The 21,959-nt window shown below is 48.8% G+C and overlaps 1 protein-coding gene across 8 annotated transcripts in view; it reads right to left on the bottom strand.

Moving 5' to 3' along the window:
• Window positions 1-5,008: 5,008 nt before the first annotated feature.
• Window positions 5,009-21,959, bottom strand: part of YTHDC1 (YTH N6-methyladenosine RNA binding protein C1) — a 143,710-nt gene continuing 126,759 nt past the window's right edge. For 4 of the 8 annotated variants that reach the window (XM_086961909.1, XM_086961904.1, XM_086961911.1 and 1 more), the window contains 2 exons: window positions 14,956-15,021; window positions 5,009-6,035 (listed from right to left, as the gene is read on the bottom strand). In XM_086961909.1, the coding sequence (XP_086818035.1) occupies window positions 5,802-6,035; window positions 14,956-15,021 (300 nt within the window). In that variant the 3' untranslated portion in view covers window positions 5,009-5,801. The remainder of the gene's footprint in view (window positions 6,036-14,955; window positions 15,022-21,959) is intronic. The other 4 variants (XM_086961910.1, XM_086961905.1, XM_086961912.1 and 1 more) reach the window with 2 other exon arrangements.

The following is a 21,959-nucleotide window of genomic DNA, read 5'->3' on the forward strand; positions in this document are numbered from 1 at the left end:
TGTGAATTGCAGCCTACCTGTGCCCCAGATTGCAGTGAGCAGAGTCCAGGAAGTGGTAAGGAGAGACTAGTGCTGTCTCTTCCCAAAACAAAAGTAGTTTAAAACAAGCATTTACAATGCAATGGTCTCGGCATCATTAAAGGTAGAGCTATTGGCATTGCTCATGACATTTCTTTTTTTTTCTTTAAAATCATAAATAAATGGCATTGTTGTTTACATTGCCAATACACAGCACTCTGCACTCAACAGCACACAGCACTCAACAGCACACAGCACTCTGCACTCAACAGCACTCTGCACTCAACAGCACACAGCACTCTGCACTCAACAGCACACAGCACTCAAAAGCACACAGCACTCTGCACTCAAAAGCACACAGCACTCTGCACTCAAAAGCACACAGCACTCTGCACTCACTACTCTGCACTGCACTCACTACTCGGCACACTACTCTGCACTGCACTCACTACTCTGCACACTGCACTCACTACTCTGCACACTGCACTCACTACTCTGCACACTGCACTCACTACTCTTCACTCACTACTCTGCACTCACTACTCTGCACTCACTACTCTCACTCTGCACTGCACTCACTACTCTGCACTGCACTCACTACTCTGCACTGCACTCACTACTCTGCACTGCACTCACTACTCTGCACTCACTACTCTGCACTCTGCACTCACTACTCTGCACACTGCACTCACTACTCTGCACACTGCACTCACTACTCTGCACACTGCACTCACTACTCTGCACACTGCACTCACTACTCTGCACACTGCACTCACTACTCTCACACAGATCCATAGTCAAATGAGCCACCCAAGTTTTTAGCAGAATTTAACACTGTGAGCACGAGCAACACTACTATAACATCTGGCAAGCGAATAACATACCAGCCTAAACGTTTTATTTTTCATGATCAAGCACAAAAGACGTGATCGCATCTGCAGTAAGTTTTTTTAGGTTTAAAGCCAAAAAAAATCCTTACTCGTGAACCTTGAACTGTTTACTCACAATTAAAGTAATGGTTCTGTGCAAATACTCTTTAAAATAGTACATATGTATTTGTGCCATTGACAATCATTCTTGTAATCACATCTGTAGCGTGTGTATGCTTTTTCATAACCACTGCCATGCCTCCCACACACTGAGTGAGGGTGTCTTCCTGCACTAGAGCCTGTCAATAGCGACTGTTACTTTTCTCTAGCTATTTGGGAAGAAGCTGCACCCGCCCCTCGGAAATTACCTGAAAGAAGAGTACAGGTGGATTAGGAACTTGCCGAACGCTTTAATATGCCACCTCTCACGATAGACGGCCCCATGGCTCCGGCCTATGCAGGCCGAGACCTAATTCAGGAATTCATAACATCGGCCTCTTTGCTTTGTTCTCTTGTACAGCTCTAAACCAGACTTCAGTACAAGGATATTTCCTTCCAGCAGATAACACACTTTGCATTTAGGACGCATTTCCCCTTTTAATAAGAATTTGTTGAAAGTGCGGCGTACCAATCTCCGGCCGGTCAAACCACACATTATCTGGGGCACATGTGCATACTTCACCCGATTAAGCTGCGTCTGTGCATACTTCACAATAAAACGCTTTCAGAAGGAAATGAAACAAAGGCATAGAAGGTGTGCAGTGCCAGGCGGTGACTGGTGCCTTAACTGGGCTCCGGGTTCAAAGTCCTCGCCGCGGGGCGCACCGCTCCCTATCGTCTCTGGTGTCAGGCCGAGAACCAAAGTGACAGAGCGAATGAAAGATGACGCATCTTATACTTCAATCGAAAGCAAGACCGAAATAGGGATGGGCGCAAATTTGTTTTGAGCAAAGGTTGCAAATGCCCGTTTCTTTGAAGTTTGTGAAGTTTCCCAACTTTCGTTTATCTTTGCCTGTGCAAACTTGTGCTGCTTATTGCATGATAATTTTCACAATACTGCAGATAATTACCATTGTACTAAAACTCAGCCAGATAAAAAACCAGTGCAAGCTGAGAGAGCATCCTAAATGCCCCCGGAATCCCGCCGCGGCCGCCCCGGAAGTCAGGCACGGTCGCCTGTGACGGGGGCGGGGCCACGTCCAGACCGGAAGAGGAGGCAGGCGGAGTCAAATGCGTCTCGCGCCCGGGGCTCCTCTGAGCGGTGTGGAGCCCCGGGCCCGCGCCAGCAGGAGGTTGGGCGCCGCGTGCTGAGAGCAGAGTCCCCGACATTGGCCAGGTAAGTTCCAAAAGGCTGGGGGGGCTTGGTGCACTTGTGTGTGTGCGTGTATGCTCGTGTGTGTATGTTTGTGTGCGACGGTGACAGCGGGGGAGGGAGGGCCTCGGTGCACGTGTGTGTGTGTGCGCGTGTGTGTGTATGTGTCAGGGGGGGTGTCTCTGTATGTATGTATGTGCATGCATGGGCGCTTGTGTGTGTGTATGCGCATGCGTGTGTGGTGCTTGAGCTTCCCAGGAGACAGCGCCTGGCCACAGCGCGCGTTCCCGTTTCAAATCGGCTCCAAGGATGCGCGCGGCCGGAACTGTCTCCTGGGAAGCACACTCGCTAACAAAAGATCTCGGCGGAGACGCGCTTCCGCGCGGCTAGCCGAGACCTAAAAACGATTTTCCTTTTCTGTGATTACTGTCTTTGCATGTGGTTGTTACAGTTTAAAGTTGCAGTTTTGACCTGCCTGTGATTGCATATTTTATCACCTGTTATGTGTTTTAAACTTGTGGTTTTCCCTGCCCATGATTGCTTGCATTTAACGTGTTGAATTGTGGGATTTGCAGTCCAACCTCTGTAGTTTGTCCCTCTCATTCTTTGGTGACAAATATTTTGCTTCCAAATTTCTCCTTTGCTCTGTGCTAAGACCTTTCTGTTAAAACAGTGCACCCCAGCCACCATTTTGTGTTCACAAGCCAGTAAGGCCAGCCCCCCTGCCCCCCCCACCTCCCCAGCAACAGGGATATTCTACATCAGAGTGTGCTTCTGTGAGCTGTTTAAACTGTTTTTACTGGGCCCTGTGCACTTCCTTTTTTGGCCAGCAAGGATGGGGGGGGGGGGAGGTTAACGTTTCATTCAAACAGTATTGTTAGATTTCGAGTTAGTGAAGCATTTTCATGCAGAAGTCCAAAGTGTGGATTGAGCATGTCTGTCTCCTAGGAGATTCTGAACAGGAGAAGCAAACCTTATCTGAGGTTGCTGGGACCTTATATGGTCTGCTAGTTGTTGGCACATGCGTACACTGATTGGTGGTTGGATCTGTTGTTTCTATTGGGTAAGGGTTAATTTCCTCATTGGTTGGGTATTTGAGGGTTCTGATTGGTTTCTGGGTCTGTGATTCAATCATTGTAGGGTTGGGGCTAGGGTTAGGATTTCAATTGGAAGTAGGGACTAGGGCTACCTGTACCATTGGCCGCTTGGACTTGGGTTGGGACTACTGGTAGGGCTAAGGCCTTTATTGGACGTAGAGATCAGGGTTTTTGAACTGATTGGGTGCTTGCACTAGGGCTAAGATTGGCAGTAAGGTCCTGGTCTCCTATTGGTTCTAGATTTTAGGGCTAGTGTGATTGGATTGTGTTAGGGCTAGGGTTCCCATTGGCTGAAGGGGTCACCTGATTACTAGGGCTACACAAGGCCAGGGTTAGTGCGTCTCAGTCCAGGCATCGAAGCTCAGGGCGGAGAGGACAAGGGTAGTTGCCTGTTTGAGCCTGTTCAGGAGTAGGGCCAGAAATGCTGCCCTTTTCCTCATTTCTCTTCCTACTGCTAAGAACTAAAAAAAAAAAAAAAAAAACGTTCCCGCTTTTATCCCTCCACTATCCTTTTCAATCACAATTAAACTAACATGTTCACTTCTCAAATTCCATATTCAACTATACTAATACAATGCCCAAATAACTGAATACCATATCTACTACTCAAATTACTTCATATTTATACTATACTAATTTTAAACACAAATCCTTTATGGGTTCTGGAGTGGCGTGCTACTCGCCAGAAAAGCGCTTCAACACCCATCAGGGGTAACAAGTGCTATATGAATGCTAATCTTTCTTCCCCTTTTTTCCCTCCGCTATCGCTCTCACTCCAAGTAACAGACTAATATCCACCACTGAAATTACCATATTTCACCATATTGATTCACCACTAATTCTTTATAGGCTTCCGGAATAGCGTGCGTCAACAAGCGATAAATAAATACAAACCTTTGTCCTCCTCTATCCTTCTGCTATCATTTCATATCCAAATAAGTGACTAACCTATCCAGCACCTAAAATGCACTTGCATGTTTCACTATACTAATTCAACACTAATCCTCTATGGGTCAAGGAGTAGCGTGCTGCCCGCCGAAGAAGCGCTTTGACGCCTGGTCAGGGGTAGTAAGCGCTATCTAAATGCAATTACAATACAATACAATGCATTATCTGCATCGGGGCTGGAAAATAAGGGAACATCCAGAGAAAATGATCAACTTTCTGTTGTGAGACAGAGCGAGACGGACATCATGTTCCTGAATTGGCTATGCGGGCTACATTTTGAGGAAGGTTTCGAAATTACGTGAGATTTGGCTTTTTTGTTGCTACCGTAGCTCAGCGCTCTGTGCTGCAGAATTCCGAGACCACTGCTCAAACTTATTTCATAAATGCCATATGAGTTTTATGTGGCTTGCCCTTTTAACAGTCTTACAACATGATCGCAAAGTGTACAAGACCAGGCCCGCAAGCCAGTCAACCAGCTCTTAAATTGCAAACGTTTAACACTTGCAATAAAACATGTATAGATATACTTGCTTGCATGTGGGATCAAAAAACTGTATCAAAAGGGGCAGAAACAAAAACACAATGAGGACTTATATTAGTTAAAATTAGTGACAACGTTTTCGTACATCTTCGGAAGGTAGTATTGCTTATTTTCAGCTTTGGAACACATTTCTTGAGTCTCCTTGGACACAAGTGATTTTTCAAAAGACCCAAATTTAGTAAAAAGAACAGCTCATGCGAAAAAATAACAACTAACAAAAATGTATTAAATAACTTGTTTTAATACTTTAGAACTATAGCTTTCAATAAAGGATCAAAACAATATTTTAACAATTTATTTTGTACAAAAAGTAGCAGTATTTGACACAGCAATATCTGCTACACTCAGACAGTGCACATTCTGAACCTTTGCATACATTTTGAATTGTAGGCTAAATAAGCATTGATCAAAATGCTGCAAACCAAAAACTCGCTTTTCTTTAAAAAAAAAAAGTTAAAAATTAGATATCAAGTCTCGTTAATATTGCTTTCATCATTGTTGACTGAAAAAACAACCCCATAACTTTATACAGGATTAAAAAAAATATATTAACAAATCCCAAGAACAGGCTGCTACAACACTGCCGTACAGTCAAACAATCATATCCAAATCTTTGCGTACTTAATAGCAGCATTATTTTCAATGAACTGTGTGCAACTAAACATAAGAAATATCAAAGAAATTCAGGACTTACTACAATCTGGAAAGGAGAGAAAACAAGATGAAAACATTGAGTAAATGAAAAGGTAGGAAAATTTACAAATATGTACATCAGTTTCCCATTCGAGCCCCAACAAGAACGTTAACTTATGTTAACATTGTGCATTATTTTATATTTTTGGGCGGACAAAATTTCTACTTCATGGTATACTGCATGCGTGTGAAACAAAGGGTCAGAAGATATTTATCTACACAAGTATTTTTTTTTTAAGGTAGACAGCTGAAAAATAAATGTGTCACTTTGTAAACACACACAGACATAGTTGTACTTTTTTGCAGCCAGTGCAATATGTGCATTATCTTCTGTATCTTCCCCTGTCTCTATCTCTGTCCCTGTCCCTGTCCCTTATCCGCTCTCGTTCTCTTTCTCGGTCACGTCCTCGGTCACGTTCTCTCTCTCTTCTGTTTTCTCGCTCTCTGGGTCGTTCACGCTCTCTTTCTCGTTCTCTTTCCCGAGGTCGGCTCCTTCTTCCACTAACGACTGCTTGTGTACGCCTTAAAAAGTCATCCACTCTCATGTCATAGTCGTGCTTAAAAAGAAAAAAACATGTCAAATCAGACAAAAGCTTGTTACTTAATAAAAGTGTGGTTCTGAGACTATAAACCTTTCTAAACAGAGGAGAAAATGAACAATGTTGCATTACATTTCATAATAGGCTGTCAACTGTTGCTGGGCTGTTTGAATGTCATAAGGAGGAAAGTGGATAGAACCCAAGAGAATGTTTTTCTTTTTCAAGGAATATCAGATGGTAATTAAGGCAATGCATTCAACCGGGATTATTTCTGTTGGTTAAAGGATGTCTTCTCTCAATTGAATACAATCTTACTTAATCCAATGACACTTCATTATGTAGTAAAAAGTTATGAACTGTAAAACTGATTTTAAAATGTCACACTAAGAGACTGTCAAACCTAACCTTTTGCTTTCCATGTAAGTGAGAAATGTATTTAGTAGCATACAAGCAGAAGGTGCAGTCACTGAAAATTATATGAACCTCGTGTTTCTAGACTATTACCTACATATGCCGAGTTATACCACAGATCGTTTAATAAATGCAACAGTCCTGTAATTAAATAGATCTTGAAGTCACATTTCTGTTTAGCACTAGAACATTCAGGCTGTACCGTGCAATTCAGATCCAATACCTATGAAAATAAAGAATGATGGTCGATTTAAAAACCAACATAAGGAAAATTCTTGAACAGCCGAACATGTTCCTAAATAAGATACAGACGAAACAATTGAAGTGTAATCAACCTCTCTAAACATGAACAGAGAAACTGTAACAATTTCACAGCTTCAGTATGTTTACAGTAGATTTAGGGACTCCACAATATACAAGTTTAAATGTGCATACTAATAATAGGCACACTATCTTTGCTACAAATAAACAAATCTACGCTTGCATCAACATCAATAAATCAGGCTCATTAATAAGCAAGTAAAAGGTATAGATGTATTGCCCTGACTCTTGAATAAGGGAAGAGGGAATACAAGTATGCTGGTAGAGAAAATTAAGGCACTGGCAGTTCTGCTGCTACCCGTCTAAGCATCAATGAAGAACAGGAGCCAACTACACCTGTAGAAAATCGATAAAATGGAGGATGGAAAATGGACACTACCAATCTGAAAGTAACTCCCATTATCATGTTGAAGGGTGCAAGAGATAACCAGATTCACATGCTACTAATTGCACCCCTAAGGAGCAGCAACTGTGGTGTAGTCAGATGCAATCAGTCAATACTACTTAAAAATAGTAACAGAAAAATCTTCTCATAGCAGCTAATTTAGATCCTTCTTAGCTGGTACCTGCAAACTACAAATGCATTCATAGCGCAACGACCCCAAAATTCCATGAAAAGGAATTAAAGCATGACCAAGAATACCTTAGATAGGCTCTCCAAAAGCAGTATTTCAATGTTTTATTTTCTGATGCCTTTAATGAGTCCTGATCATTTGCTTTATAATTTTTGCTAGTGACAACAAATTGACTGTACTGCGTTTTACACACAAATATTGATCACACGTTTTACATAATCAAACATCTGCAGCATAATATGCAGATCTTAACCACAAACTGACTTTTTATTAAATGTTAAAAGCTATAGACATTTTGCTATAGCTAACTTTTTTTCCTTCAGTTGCTTAATGTCAGAGCCACTGGAATTATGTGGCAGGGGAGGGCCAAATGATATGGCAGGGTTGAGTAGATTATGCGGCAAGAAAAAAATGATGTGGCGTGATGTAGTACATTTTGTAATAGCATTACTTTGTCTTTTTTTTTTTTACACTTGTTAATACTGTCTGGGCATTGGTTGCAACTCAGCACCAGTTTAATATATATGAAAAAAACAACAGCAATAAGCAAAAGAAAGGTGCCCAGCCAACTTTTGCAAAGGGCCTTTACAGCATGATGACATGTCGCTGCATTTTTAATAACATCTGAACCGTTGGAGCTAGAAACAATGTGTTTGTTAAAATATAAAGATTAGGCAACAGATGCTAGATTATGTGGCAAATCCATAATTATGCACACAAATAAAACACTATGGCCACACAGTCGCTTAATTCCAGTGGCCCTGATTAAAGTACTCAGCAATTTCAAGAAACATTCAGGTCTATTTTGTATCACTGCTCAGATCTATTTTGTATCACTGCATGTGAACTATCCCATGAGGCAATATCTAATGCTGCATAATTCAGTCGCCCATGACAATTAATTTGGCCCTGACCTGCTACTGAATTCAAATGGCTCTAACTAGGCTTTAATTAAAACACAGAGGCAGCTAATTAATAAACATCTGACTAGCATGTTGATTCAGTGTCCATTTGAGTCTGATTGCAAGCCTGCCTTTTGAAAAGTGTCAGCATTTTACAGGATTACATGTTTATGTCATTCAATGTTGATAATGTTGGCACATAAATACTGCAAAATGTCCACTTTTGCAAACATCAAGTACAGGGGACTTATAACTGTTCTGAAACGCCATGCATATTCAATTTCACACAGGGTTGACTTTCAAATGTTAACATAGGTCATCATTACCTTGAACAAACGAAAGGTCACTCAAAGGTTAAATCACCAAGTACGGAACAACTAAATCCAGACACTAAATGTTCCACACATACTTCAGCGGTGATCAAGTTTTAGGTGATGCCACACTGAAAATATAACTCTCCATTATAAAACACTAAAAAAATAAATAAAAAAAAAATAAAAAAAAAGATTCTGACCATACGACTATCAGTTTCTTCACTGCTTGCGCTGACCAATTTATAGTGTAAATTAATTTGGCTCATGGATAAAATTACCATGATTCTCAAGATAAATTCAGCCACAAAATTGAGGCAAACGTTTTAGGACTGCCAGTTTGTTAAAAAAGCCTTAAATCAAAATATGTACAATTTATTTCTGCAGTCCTTTTGTTGACACTCCATAAAGTACAACGTTAACAGAAGGCCTTTGTGCGCTCCCTTTCCTGCTGCTCCCTTGTGACTATCAACAAGCAAAGTTAAGAAAAGCTACTCTAAATGTTTTATCGCACAAGTTACTACTTGTGTAACGATATATCTGTAAGAGACATTAGTTAGTGATAGATTCCTTACCTTAGAATATCCCCAGGCGTCAGACTGGATCCGGAAACTTTTGCGTAGCAATACCCCTGCGCGCTGGTAGGCGTCGTCTGCGGCTCCGCGTCCGTCGTCGTGAGCGCCGGGATGACGTCGGAGTACTTAGACGGCGCCCATGCGCGCTGACGTCAGTTCTGATAACAGCTTTTCCACGCCAGATACGCAGAGCCATGATAGAACTAACACTGGTGCCATGAAACTAGGGCCCTGAAAGGGGATGACCTTAACCCTAGATATCGGTTCGCAGAACGGGGAGGATGGGTGGGCGGTAAGGAATCTATCACTAACTAATGTCTCTTACAGATATATCGTTACACAAGTAGTAACTTGTGCATCTGAAAGAGACACGTTAGTGATAGATTCCTTACCTTAGAATAGATACCCCAGCAATACCAACCCCGGTGGTGGGTCTGCGAACCAATATCACACCAGAAAGTCCTAGAGGACGGAACGGCCAAAGAAGCCATCCCTCCGGACTTGACTGTCCAGGCAGTAGTGTCTTGCGAACGTGTGCAGCGAGGCCCACGTGGCTGCCTGACAGATGTCCTGCAGGGGGACACCGCGGCCCAGGGCAGTTGTCGTTGCCGTGGCCCGAGTGGAGTGAGCCCGCAATCCAGCCGGGGGCTCCTTCCTCGCCATGGAGTAACATGCTTGGATACACAAGATGATCCACCGAGAGATGGTCCTCTTGTGCACAGCCTTACCCTTCTTTGCGCCCACGTAACCAACAAAGAGTTGGTCATCCACCCGGAATTGGCGTGTGCGATCTAAGTAGTAGGAGAGCGCACGTTTTGGATCCAGACGGTGGAGCCTCTCCTCCTCTTTCGAGGGATGCGGAGGCGGAAAGAAGGTGGGCAAAGTGATGGACTGCCCGGTGTGGAAGGCCGTGACAACCTTGGGCAGAAAGGAAGGTCGTGTACGTAACACCACCTTATCAGGATGAACAGACAGGAAAGGTGGAGAAGAAGAAAGAGCCTGGAGCTCACTCACCCTCCTGGCAGAGGTGATGGCAACCAGGAAGGCCGTCTTTAGAGTAAGGAGACAAAGAGGGCAGTTATGAAGCGGCTCAAAGGGAGCACACATCAGATAGGTGAGAACCAGATTCAAGTCCCACTGGGGCATCACGAAGGGAACAGGAGGGAACATGTGCGTGATGCCCTTCAGAAATCTACTCACAATAGGGGACTTGAATAAAGAAGGCTGATCTGGTAGCCTCAAGAAGGCTGATAGAGCAGAAAGGTACCCTTTAAGAGTGCCCAGAGCAGAGCCCTGCTGGGCAAGGGAAAGAAGAAAGAGCAGCACTTCCGAAAGGGGTGCAGAGAGAGGATCCACAGCCTTTGCTGTGCACCATGCCACAAATCTGTTCCACCGGCAGGCGTATACCGACTTTGTGGAGGGACGCCTGGCTGCCAGAATGATATCACAGACTTCGGGAGGCAAGTCAAATGGCCTCAACTGCCGCCGCTCAATCTCCAAGCTTGTAGGTGGAGACTGGACAGGTTCGGGTGCAGGACCGTCCCCTGCTGCTGCGACAGAAGGTCCTCCCGAAGAGGCAGACGAATCGGGGGATCGACTGACATGCTGAGTAGCTCGGGATACCAGTATCTTCGTGCCCAGTCCGGAGCCACAAGGACGACCTGGGCCCGGTCGCGCCTGATCTTCTTCAGCACTCTGGGCAGAAGTGGTATAGGCGGAAAGGCGTACAACAGACCGCAGCTCCACTCGCGACGAAAAGCGTCTCCGAGCGAGTGCCGCCTTGGAAACTCTAACGCGCAGAACTGCTGACATTGCGCGTTCTCTTCTGTGGCGAATAGATCTAACCAAGGCTCTCCCCACTGTCGAAAGAGACCTTGCGCCACGTCCGAGTTCAGACGCCATTCGTGATCCATCATGCACCGGCGGCTGAGTTCGTCCGCCCTGGCATTCAGAGAGCCTGCCAGGTGTTGAACCACCAGGGTCACGCCCTGATGTTCCAGCCACTGCCAGAGGCGCAGAGCCTCCTGGCAGAGGGTCCACGACCCCACACCGCCCTGTTTGTTGCAGTACCACATGGCGGTGGTGTTGTCGGTGAACACTTGCACTACGCTCCCCTTGACAGAGGGGAGGAATGCCTTCAGTGCAAGACGAATTGCCCGCAGCTCCAGAAGGTTGATGTGGAGCCGGGACTCCGCCGGAGACAAGAGGCCTCTGATCTCCGCCTCTCCCATGTGGCCTCCCCAGCCCTGGAGGGACGCGTCCGTCACAACTACGTGCTCCGGCTGGGGTAGGGAGAGGGGTCTGCCACTGACCCAGTCGCGGTCCGTGAGCCACCACTGCAGTTGCTTCGCAGTGCCCTCTGAGATCAGGACATGATCGGACAGGTTGCCCTGATGCTGGGCCCACTGAAACTTCAGGTCCCACTGCAGAGCCCGCATCCGCCACCTGGCGTGACGCACCAGAAGGATGCAGGAGGCCATCAGCCCCAGAAGCCGCAGCGTCAACCTGACCGAGACCCGGGATAACGGCCTGAAGACAGGAATCAGAGCCTGAATATCCCGAACCCGCTGTTCGGGTGGGTAAACCCGAAACTGCGCCGAGTCGAGAACCGCTCCGATGAAGAGGAGCTTTTGAGAGGGACACAGGTGTGACTTCGGCACATTGATGGAGAACCCCAGCAAGTGCAGGAGGTCGGCCGTAGTCTGGAGGTGGCTGACGACTGACTGGGGCGAGCCCGCCTTCAACAACCAGTCGTCGAGGTAGGGGAAGACTGATACCCCCTGCCTGCGCAGATGGGCTGCGACCACCGCCATCACCTTCGTGAACACCCGTGGGGCGCTGGCAAGGCCGAAGGGGAGCACGGTAAACTGAAAGTGCTCTTGGCCTACCATGAACCGTAGGTAACGCCGGTGGGCCGGCAGGACGGGGATGTGGAAATAAGCGTCCTGCAAGTCCAACGCTACCATCCAGTCTCCCGGGTCCAGGGCAGCCAGGACCTGAGCCAAAGTGAGCATCTTGAACTTCTCCGTCCGGAGGAAGCCGTTGACGTTCCGCAGATCCAAGATAGGGCGTAGGCCCCCTTTGCCCTTCTTGGGTACCAGAAAGTAGTGGGAGTAACAACCACGTCCTACTTCTGGCCCAGGACCGCGCTCAATGGCCCTCTTGGCCAAGAGGGCCGAAACCTCCTCTTGCAGAAGTTGCAAGTGATCCCCCGACACACGGTGGTATTGAGGTGGCATGGATGGAGGGGAAGACTCGAAGGGGAGGGAGAAACCCCTTCGGACAATTTGCAGCACCCACCTGTCTGAAGTGACTGCATGCCAGTGGGAGAGGTGATGGCGAACCCTGCCTCCCACAGGCGTCACATGGGCCTGAAAACTCGGAAGGTTTTGAGGCTGGGGCTGCTGAGGGAGGTGTGGACTGGCCTCGCCGCTGGCCCCGACCACCGCCACGGCGGTTCCCACGTCCGCCACCGCGTTGCTGAACATTCTGCGGCGCGTGGCTGACGGTCCGTGGTGGGGCGCCCCTTCCGTGGCCACGAAAGGAGCGAAAGGCACCCGATTGCTGGCGTGGGGCCGTAAGGCCCAAGGACTTGGCCGTGGCCCTGGAGTCCTTGAAACGTTCCAGCGCATGGTCTGCCTTGTCGCCGAAGAGGCGACGGCCATCAAACGGCATGTCCAGGAGGGTGGCCTGGACATCGGCCGAGAAGTTGGCGGACCTCAACCAGGCGTGGCGTCGAACCGCCACCGTCGTTGCCATCGCCCTGCCCAGTGAGTCCGTGGTATCCAGCCCACACCGGATAGAAAAGCGTGCCGCATCTCGGCCGTCCGCAAGGGTTTGGCTGAGTTTAGCCCTGACCTCCTCAGGGCATTGTGGCAGCACCTCCGCAACCGTGTCCCACAGAGTGTGGGTGTAGCGGCCCAAGAGACAGTTGGTGTTCACAGACCGTAGCCCTAGGCTCACAGACGAGAAGACCTTCTTCCTGAACTGCTCATATCTCTTGGATTCCCTGTCGGGCGGGGCCGACGGGAATGCGGTTTGGGAGTTAGAGGCCTGGATGACCAGGCTCTCGGGGGTGGGATGGGCGGACAAAAAGCATGGGTTGCCCGGTGCCGGGCGGTAGCGTCTGGCCACGTTCCTGTCCACAGGGGGGCCTGTGGCGGGCTTGGACCAAGTGCCCAACAGAACGTCACACAAGGCCTCATTGAACGGCAGGAGGGGCTCCGCGGAGCCGGACTGCTGTTTGAGGACCTCAGTGAGGAGATTAGTCCTCACGGCCGCGACGGGGAGCTGAAGGTTTAAGGCCTTAGCTGCCTTCGTCAACACTACGCTGTAAGCAGAACCCGCCTCCGAAGCCACAGTCGGGGGCGACGTAAATCCAGTGTCTGGCGAGGTGTCAATACCACTGGCCTCCCCAAGCTCATATGTCCAGTCCTGATGCGACTGGCAATCACGTGCCAGAGGGTCCTCGGACCCCTCCCATTGCTCCTCGTCACCTGGCTCCTGGAGACCAGGATTAACAGCCAGGGCCTCCTCGTGGAGATAGAAGTCTCCAAAGGCCGATGGAATCGGCGCCCAGCGGCGCCCCTCCGACTCCTGAGTAGGACCGTAGGAAACATTGGGGTCGGCAACCACATCGGCTGCCGGGGACGACACCTGAAGGGACGGCGCCGGCGAGGTCGTAAGGTCGACCGGCGAGGTCCCGGATCCGGATCCAGCGAGGTCGCGCGGCGCCGGGACCGAAGTCGCCAGCGGCGCCGGGCCCGAAGCGCCCGACCCGGAAGGACCTCCAGACGGAGCCGATCGGCCCGAAGGCGCCACGGGAACCGACTGAGGAGGGAGGGCCCTCATGGCCATGAGGTACCTCTTGACCTCCTCCTGCGACGCGCCGTGCCCAGGGACCCGAAGGTGTGGGGCAGGCGGCGACGCTTGCGACTCCCGCGGAGCCGCGTGGGCGGTGTCGCCCGAGTCCCCGGCCGCATCGAGCGAGCGTCGGGGCGGGTCGGAGGACCGATGGTGTCGCTCCGACCTCTCATGCCTCTTACCTGAGGACTTGGAACCAGACGATCGGTGTCCACTTCCGGAACGTCGATGACTCCGACCTCGCGACCTGTCCCTCGACCTCCTGTGGGACCGGGACCGGGACCTGGAGCGGCGCGGGGCCGAGTGCCTCAGATCGAGACGCTTGCGGGACCGCTCCCGCCTAGCCTTCGACGTCAGGGCCCGGCATGAGTCGGACGCACTTCGAACAAGGCTTGAACCCGGGCATCCCTGGCACCGATAGTCGAGACAGTCGACTAAAGAGAAGATCAAAAAGGATCAAAATTTCAGTCAAAAAGTGACTGGGGGTAGAGCTTCTTCCGGATCTGCGCTAGCTGGCGCGGAAAAAAGAAGAACTGACGTCAGCGCGCATGGGCGCCGTCTAAGTACTCCGACGACGTCATCCCGGCGCTCACGACGCAGACGACGGACGCGGAGCCGCAGACGACGCCTACCAGCGCGCAGGGGTATTGCTACGCAAAAGTTTCCGGATCCAGTCTGACGCCTGGGGATATTCTAAGGTAAGGAATCTATCACTAACGTGTCTCTTTCAGATAATTCCTTCAGATCTCTATTGGTTAAGTCAACGTATCCCATGTACTTTTAGAAACCAACTTCATACTTCAGAGGAAAACATTTTCTAGTGCTTTGAGAACTCATAACAGGACGATGCTCAAAATGTAAGCTATGCTTTATCCATTATGGAGCATCAATGAGAGAACCGAAGTAAAATATTAACATTAATTTAATAAATAACGATACTGAATCAGGTATTGGAGAATTATATAGCTACATGGATATACCTGTTTTGCATACTGTGAGCTGTTGAAATGGAAATCTTCATGTTGCCTGCTGTGGCCCCCCTGTACCTAGACGTACAGATTATGAAAAAGAATTTAGTGGACCACAGAGTCCGTTGCATTCATCAGGACCTATCTTAAACTGAAGCTACTGCAATAATGTGAAGTAATAAAAAAGTGACTACAAATATTAATCTGCGACCTTAGTGGAGATCACCTGGATCCTTTAGGTGTCATCTGATTCCGCAGTTGTTGTATGTCACATTGTAGACAAAGTGGAAGGCTGCGCCTCGCCTGGCAACGGCTCAGGATACGAGGGAAGCACCGCTCTGTCCGTCGGTACCTCGCCGCCTTCCTCTGGGCCGATGGGGAGGCCACAGTCTATATGTTGACGAATATATGACTCTCGTGGATTAAAAAATTTACTTTGATGAACTTGCAGCAGCAACTGAACTTTATTACTGTTGATTAACTTTGAGGTTGTTACCTCATTTGGAGCACCACAGGATTTAGGGTGGGAAGCCCCCACTTTCTCCTGCCATTTGCCACTAATTGCAGAAACATGTTGACCAATACATCTGGGTGAATATTTGTTTAATTTACCCCACTGCTTTTTAACATTGGAGGAGCAGGCATAACATGGAATAAAGACATTTTTTTGCCCTCTCACCCAATTTTAGTTTCACTTTTCACTCTCACCACATGCACTGCACATTCAGTCACTCTCACTCTTGTTTCCAGCTTCAAAATAGCCTGTGAGACCCAGACCATACAGGACGGCATTAGTAACATCAGAGATTCAACATCCCCTCTACTGTGCTGTTCCTAACAAATGGCTATACAGGAATCCCAAATGATGAAGGGCGGTTCCGAGTGGTGACTGATGGGTACCCTGTTAAGGCTCACAAGGTGCCTACCTAACCTTACAAACACATAGATGTAAGTACACTCACATACTGTTAGTAGTACCACATTTTTGTTTAGACCCAGTGACATAATTTGTACTTCTAGCATACATTACAGTACCATTTTCTCCACCGGGGAGGAGGGCGGGCGCTTATGACTATAACAGAGATACCCCTACTACAGAACTGGAGTTACAGGTAAGAAACTACTCCTTCTGTAGTAGGGGGTCTCTGTGTATAGTCATAATCTAGTGAATAGAATGGCAAGCCCATCCCAACAAACTAACCGGCGGTGGAGAAAAATAGATACCACTACTGTGCAAACAGATTTCTTAACGAAGCCTGCCCAACCTGCGCATCTGCTCTGGCATCAGAGTCCAGACAGTAATGCTTAGCAAAGGTATGGACCGACTTCCACGTGGCAGCCCTGCAGATCTCTGCAATGGGAACATTACGTAGCAAAGCCGTTGTAGCCGCTTTGCCCCTGGTGAAATGTGCCTTAAGCTTACCCCCTAAAGTCTTATTAGCCTTCTGGTAACATAACTGGATACAGGATACAATCCACCTAGGACTGTTTAGAGGTAGCAAGACCAGTCCTGACCGACCCATAGTTGACAAACAGTTGGTCTGACCTACGAATATCCTTGGTCTTATCCAGACAGAATTTCAATACCCTTCTCACATCCAGGGAATGAAGAGACCTTTCCACTGGAGCGGAAGGGTTCTGGAAAAACGTAGGTAAAGTTATAGTCTGATTAACATGAAAATCAGAGATCACCTTTGGAAGGAACTTAGGGTGAGTACACATCACAACCTTAGCAGCATGAAAAAGAGTATAAGGTTCTTTTTTCAAAATTTTTATTGACAGATCATAATTACAGTACAGTGTATATACAGCGAGGGTAGTACAGCTGTTCAAACAACGCAGTTATGGTTACATTGGGCGTATCTTAGGAACATGGTGCTGGGCTGTTTTGTGCCCCTTCGCGGTGAGCTGACTGGCGAGTTATGGCGATTTACAGTACTACCCCCAGGTAGGAAAGGAAGAAAGATAGAAAGAAAAGTATAAGGTTCTTGACAACATAATGCCTGAATCTCACTCACCCTTGGGGCCGATGTAATGGCCACAAGGAAAGCCGCCCTCCACGATAAGTGCTGCAGTGAAGTCTTATGAATGGTTTCAAAAGGTTCTTTCATCAATCTGGACAGCACCAGATTAAACTCCCAGGAAGAAATGCGTTACTTACCTGTAACAGCAGTTATCCAGTATTGGTGTCTTTCATAGATTCACATGCCTGAATCATTCCCCGTCGTCGAGACGGGAGCCTCCGGTAAATAAAAAAGTAATGTCCATAGACATACATAGAGAGAAAGGGTCCAAGGGTCTCCCCTTAGCAGCCTTTCCTTGTCCTTATGTAAAAAGGACCAAACTGACCTAGTCAGCCAATCAGCTCCGACCTCCCTCTAGAACCTTCCCGGGAGGAGCCTCAGTCCCTCAGATTTTCGTACGCACCCAGCTAGGTTTGGCGTAATATAGTTCCGAGAGGGAGGTGAGTCCTTCCCGGGGAGGCGGGAGGGTTGCATGTGAATCTATGAAAGACACCAATACTGGATAACTGCTGTTACAGGTAAGTAACGCATTTCTTATCCAGTATTAGGGGTGTCTTTCATAGATTCACATGCCTGAATCAGAGTAGCTAGCAATCACAGTAGCACATTTGTAAAACAGAGTTGCTCTGCCGTCATAGTAGATAATGCATATAATATCATACAATAAAGAGACAGCTTAGATAGAATATCATCAGAGCAATAATGTGCATACCTGGAAGGCGGGATGTAGGAAGGCTCACCTTACTGAAAGAGATGGCGAAGCACCGCCTGGCCCACTGCCGCATCCTTCTGGAGTTCGATATCCAGGCAGTAGTGTCTGGAGAAAGTATGCGGTGACTTCCAGGTCGCCGCCCTGCAGATGTCCAGGATTGGCACTCCTGCAAACAGCGCCGCTGACGTGGACATCGCCCTGGTGGAATGAGCGGTAACATGATCATTCAGAGGCCGGCCGGCCTGTTCGTGGCAGAAGGAAATCGCCGAGGAGATCCATCTGGATATGCTTTGCTTCGTGAGTGGTAGGCCCATTCTTGGCCTGCTGTATGCCACGAACAGCTGTGAGGATTTCCTTAGATCCTTAGTCTTCTCCAGGTAGAACTTCAGGCACCTCATAAGGTCCAAAGAATGCAGTGACCTTTCCGCTGCTGTGGAAGGGTTGGCGAAGAAAGATCTAAGGACCAAAGGTTCGTTGAGATGGAAGTCCGACGGTACCTTTGGAATGAACTTAGGGTTTGGTCGCAGTATCACCCTATCATGTCTGAATTGTAGATAAGGTTCTTGAATGGACAAGGCTTGCAGCTCGCTAACCCTTCTGGCCGAAGTTAGAGCGAGCAAGAGTGCAGTTTTCCATGAAAGGTGTTGAAGCGATGCCCTGTGAATGGGTTCAAACGGGTGTCGCATGAGCTGGTTGAGTACCAGGTTAAGCTGCCAGGTGGGGGGTACCTTCCGAGGCCTCGGGAAGGATCTGTATAGTCCTTTGAGGAATTGTTTACTAGCCGACTAGACCACAGAGAAGGTCCTGTGATCGTTCTGGTGAACCTCGAGATTGCTGCCAGGTGGACTTTGATGGACGCATGCGCCAGTCCCGACTGGGCCAAATGCAGGAGGTATGGTAGTATTTGTTCTGGTGTGATGGTGAGTGGCCGTAAGCCCTGTTCCGAGCACCATATGCAGAACCTCTTCCATTTGAGACAGTAGGTCTTGTTCGTACTGTCCGCTCTTGCTTTGGCTAGCACATCCCTGCAGTCTTGTGGGATATTCAGGCCCCCGAATTCTCTGTGCTCAGGAGCCAGGCTGATAATTTGAGCGATTGGAGGTTCGGGTGTTGCACTTGCCCGTTGGACATCGTCAGTAGGGCTGGGTGTTGGTTCAGTCGGATCGGTGATTTGATGGATAGTCGAAGCAGATCCGAGAACCAGTGTTGCCTCGGCCAGGACGGGGCGATCAGGATCAGGGTGCATGGTTCCGCTTTCATTTTCCTCAGGAGCCGTGAAATCATCGGGAATGGAGGAAAGGCGTATGCAAAGACGCTGTACCATCCGATGGAGAACGCATTTCCTAGTGATCCTGGTTGGGGATGCCAACTTGCGTAGCACGGGCATTTTGCGTTCCTCCTGGTGGCAAAGAGGTCGATGTTTGGGACTCCCCAAAGAGAGAAGATGTGAGTGAGGGCGCTGTCCGATAGTTCCCACTCGTGGGAGAGGGAGTTTTGCCTGCTCAGGGCGTCCGCGATGGTATTGTCCCTTCCCGGCACGTATTCCGCTTTGAGTTGGATGTCGTGTAGTACCAGCCAGTTCCAGATCGTCTGTGATTCGCGTGAGAGCGAGAGTGAACGCGTTCCCCCTTGTTTGTTCAAATAGTGCATCGTCGTGGTGTTGTCCGTCCTGACGAGCACTGGGGATTTCTGGATGCGGGGTAGGAAGGCTTGTAGAGCCAGAAACACTGCTCTCAGCTCCAAGAGGTTGATATGGAGCAATTGCTCTTGAGAGTCCCATTTGCCGCTGATCTGTAGGTCCTGGAGCACCGCGCCCCATCCCTCTAGGGAGGCGTCTGTTGTTATCACCAGCGGTGATGCTGGGAGGAGAAACGGTAAGCCCACCATCAGATTGTGACGACTTGTCCACCATTGTAGAGCTTTTGAAATCTTCGGTGTGATCCGAAGGATGTCTTCGAATGAGCCAGTGCTTTGGGTCCATTGGCTCGCGAGTGCCTCCTGCAAGGGCCGCATTGTGAGCCTGCAGTGCGGTATGAGGAGTATGCAGGAAGACATCATCCCCAGGAGGGAGGAGTAAGTCCGAACTTTCAGGTGCTTTTTCTTTGCCACAGCCGTGGCCAGAGATAAGATCCTGTCCGCTCTTTCTTTTGAGGGGAAGGCCTTCGTGCAGCCTGTGTCTAACATGGCCCCTAGGAAGGTAATTTTTGTTGCGGGCACCATGCATGATTTCTTGATATTGAGCGTCAATCCCAGATTTTGAAAGAGATTGGTGCAGGCGTTGGAGGACGTGACCGCGTCCCCAGGTGAGGGTGCTTTCACCAGCCAGTCGTCTAGGTAGGGGAAGACTTGGTGGCCCAGTTGGCGCAGGAATGCCGCCACAGGCGCAAGGCATTTCGTGAATATGCGCGGTGCGGACTTGAGGCCGAACGGCAGTACTTTGAACTGATAGTGACGGTCCGCCACCTCGAATCTTAGGAACTTCCGGTGAGTTTTGAGGATAGGGATGTGGTAGTATGCATCCTGGAGATCCATAAAATCTCCTTTCTCTAGAATGCCCAGGATTTCCTGAATTGTCACCATCCTGAATGATTGGCTTCGTAGGAAGGTGTTGAGCCCCCGGAGATCCAGGATGGGTCTCCACTTGTTTTCTTTTTGTTGTACAAGAAAGAAGTGGGAGTAAAATCCTTTCCCCCTCGAGGATGCCGGAACCCTTTCGATTGCTCCTTTTTGTAGCATTGTCGAAAGTTCCTTTAGAAGCAGGCGTGGATGTTTGTGTGTCCGTCTGCGTGGAGGGGTATTGGGAGGGATGGAGGTGAACTCGAGAGAGTGGCCAAATCGAATAATTTGAAGAACCCACCGGTCCGTGGTGATGTACTGCCAATTGTGAAGGAAATGGGTCAGCTTTCCTCCAATTTGAAAGGACGGAGATGGTGTTCGGACTGGCTGGAGTAGGTGGTCACTGGCGGCCGCCAGCGCCCCTTTTGGTGTTTTTACCTCTGTAGGACGATCTTCCGAATGAGGACTGTCTGCCCTGTTGTTGCTTGCTTTGGTACTGGCCTTTTTGATTGTACGAGAATGAGGACGAGGACCTGTTTTGATATGAGCCTCGATAGGAGGATTGACCCCTGGGCTTGTTGCCCCGAAAGGACTGGTTTCTGAACTGTAGAGATCCCAGGGCCCTTGCCGTGTCTGTGTCCTTTTTAATGGCCTGTAGGGCCTCGTCGACCTGTACTCCAAACAGGTGCTGGCCGTCGAAGGGCATGTCTAGAACCTTTGCCTGAACTTCTTGGCGGAATGAAGTGGCTTTGAGCCATCCCTGTCGTCTCAGTACAGCCGCTCCCGCAAGTTGACGGAAGCCTGTCATGGCTGCGTCGATAGCACAGTCTATGAGCTCCGCTGCAGAAGATTGACCCTCCACGAGGAGCGCTTTCACCTCACCCTGGACGTCATCAGGTAGTTCCTTTATGTAAGGGGCAATGTCCTCCCATAATTGTCGATTGTAACGCCCTAGCAAGGCAATGGAGTTGGCCACCTTGATGGACATGGCCGATGTGGAAGTGAAGCGCTTGCCTATCGTGTCCAGTTTCCTGCCCTCTTTGTCCGGGGGAGCGGACAGTGGTGATGAAGGGTTGCGGGAGTTTTTCTGGGCCGCCTGCGTCACTACCGAGTCCGGTTTGGGGTGACCATTTAGGCAAGCCGCTGCAGTGAGTGGTGCCCTGTATTTTTTATCAAGGCGTGGGACCACCGCTGGCACAGAAGCAGGAGTGAGCATTAGCTTCTTTCCCTGTTCCCACAAAAAGTCTATGATTGGAACAGCTTTTGCAGATTTTTGAGGCTGTTCCTTGAAGTCGTGGAGGAAACAGTCCGTTTCCGTGGATTCCACCACCATGTGGAATCTCTTCGCCGCTCTCTCCACCAGCTTGTGGAAACCCGCAATGTCCACCGGTGGGGAGTCCGCTTGGCGTGGTTGTGGTGAAGCTGGGGATGATGTAATATATTCGTCCTCATCAGCCTGGTCCGAGTGGTCTGAGTGAACCTCCTGGACCTCTCCTTCCTCCAGTTCTTCCTCTTCCTCTTCTTCGTCCGAAGAGACCACCACTTGAGGATGAACATCCTGGTGGGGTTGATGGTGAGGATGAGGGCGTTCCGGTGCGGACACGTGAACATGCACTGGAGGTGTCTGATCTTCTTTGTCCCCTGGTGCGGGACTCTCAGGTGCTTGACCGCCTTTGCTAGGCTCCGGAAAGCGCCGCTTGTAGTCTTGCACAAGAAGTTTCAAG

The sequence above is a fragment of the Lissotriton vulgaris genome, chromosome 3_1 (assembly GCF_964263255.1).
Source record: "Lissotriton vulgaris chromosome 3_1, aLisVul1.2, whole genome shotgun sequence".
NCBI classification, from domain to species: domain Eukaryota; kingdom Metazoa; phylum Chordata; class Amphibia; order Caudata; family Salamandridae; genus Lissotriton; species Lissotriton vulgaris.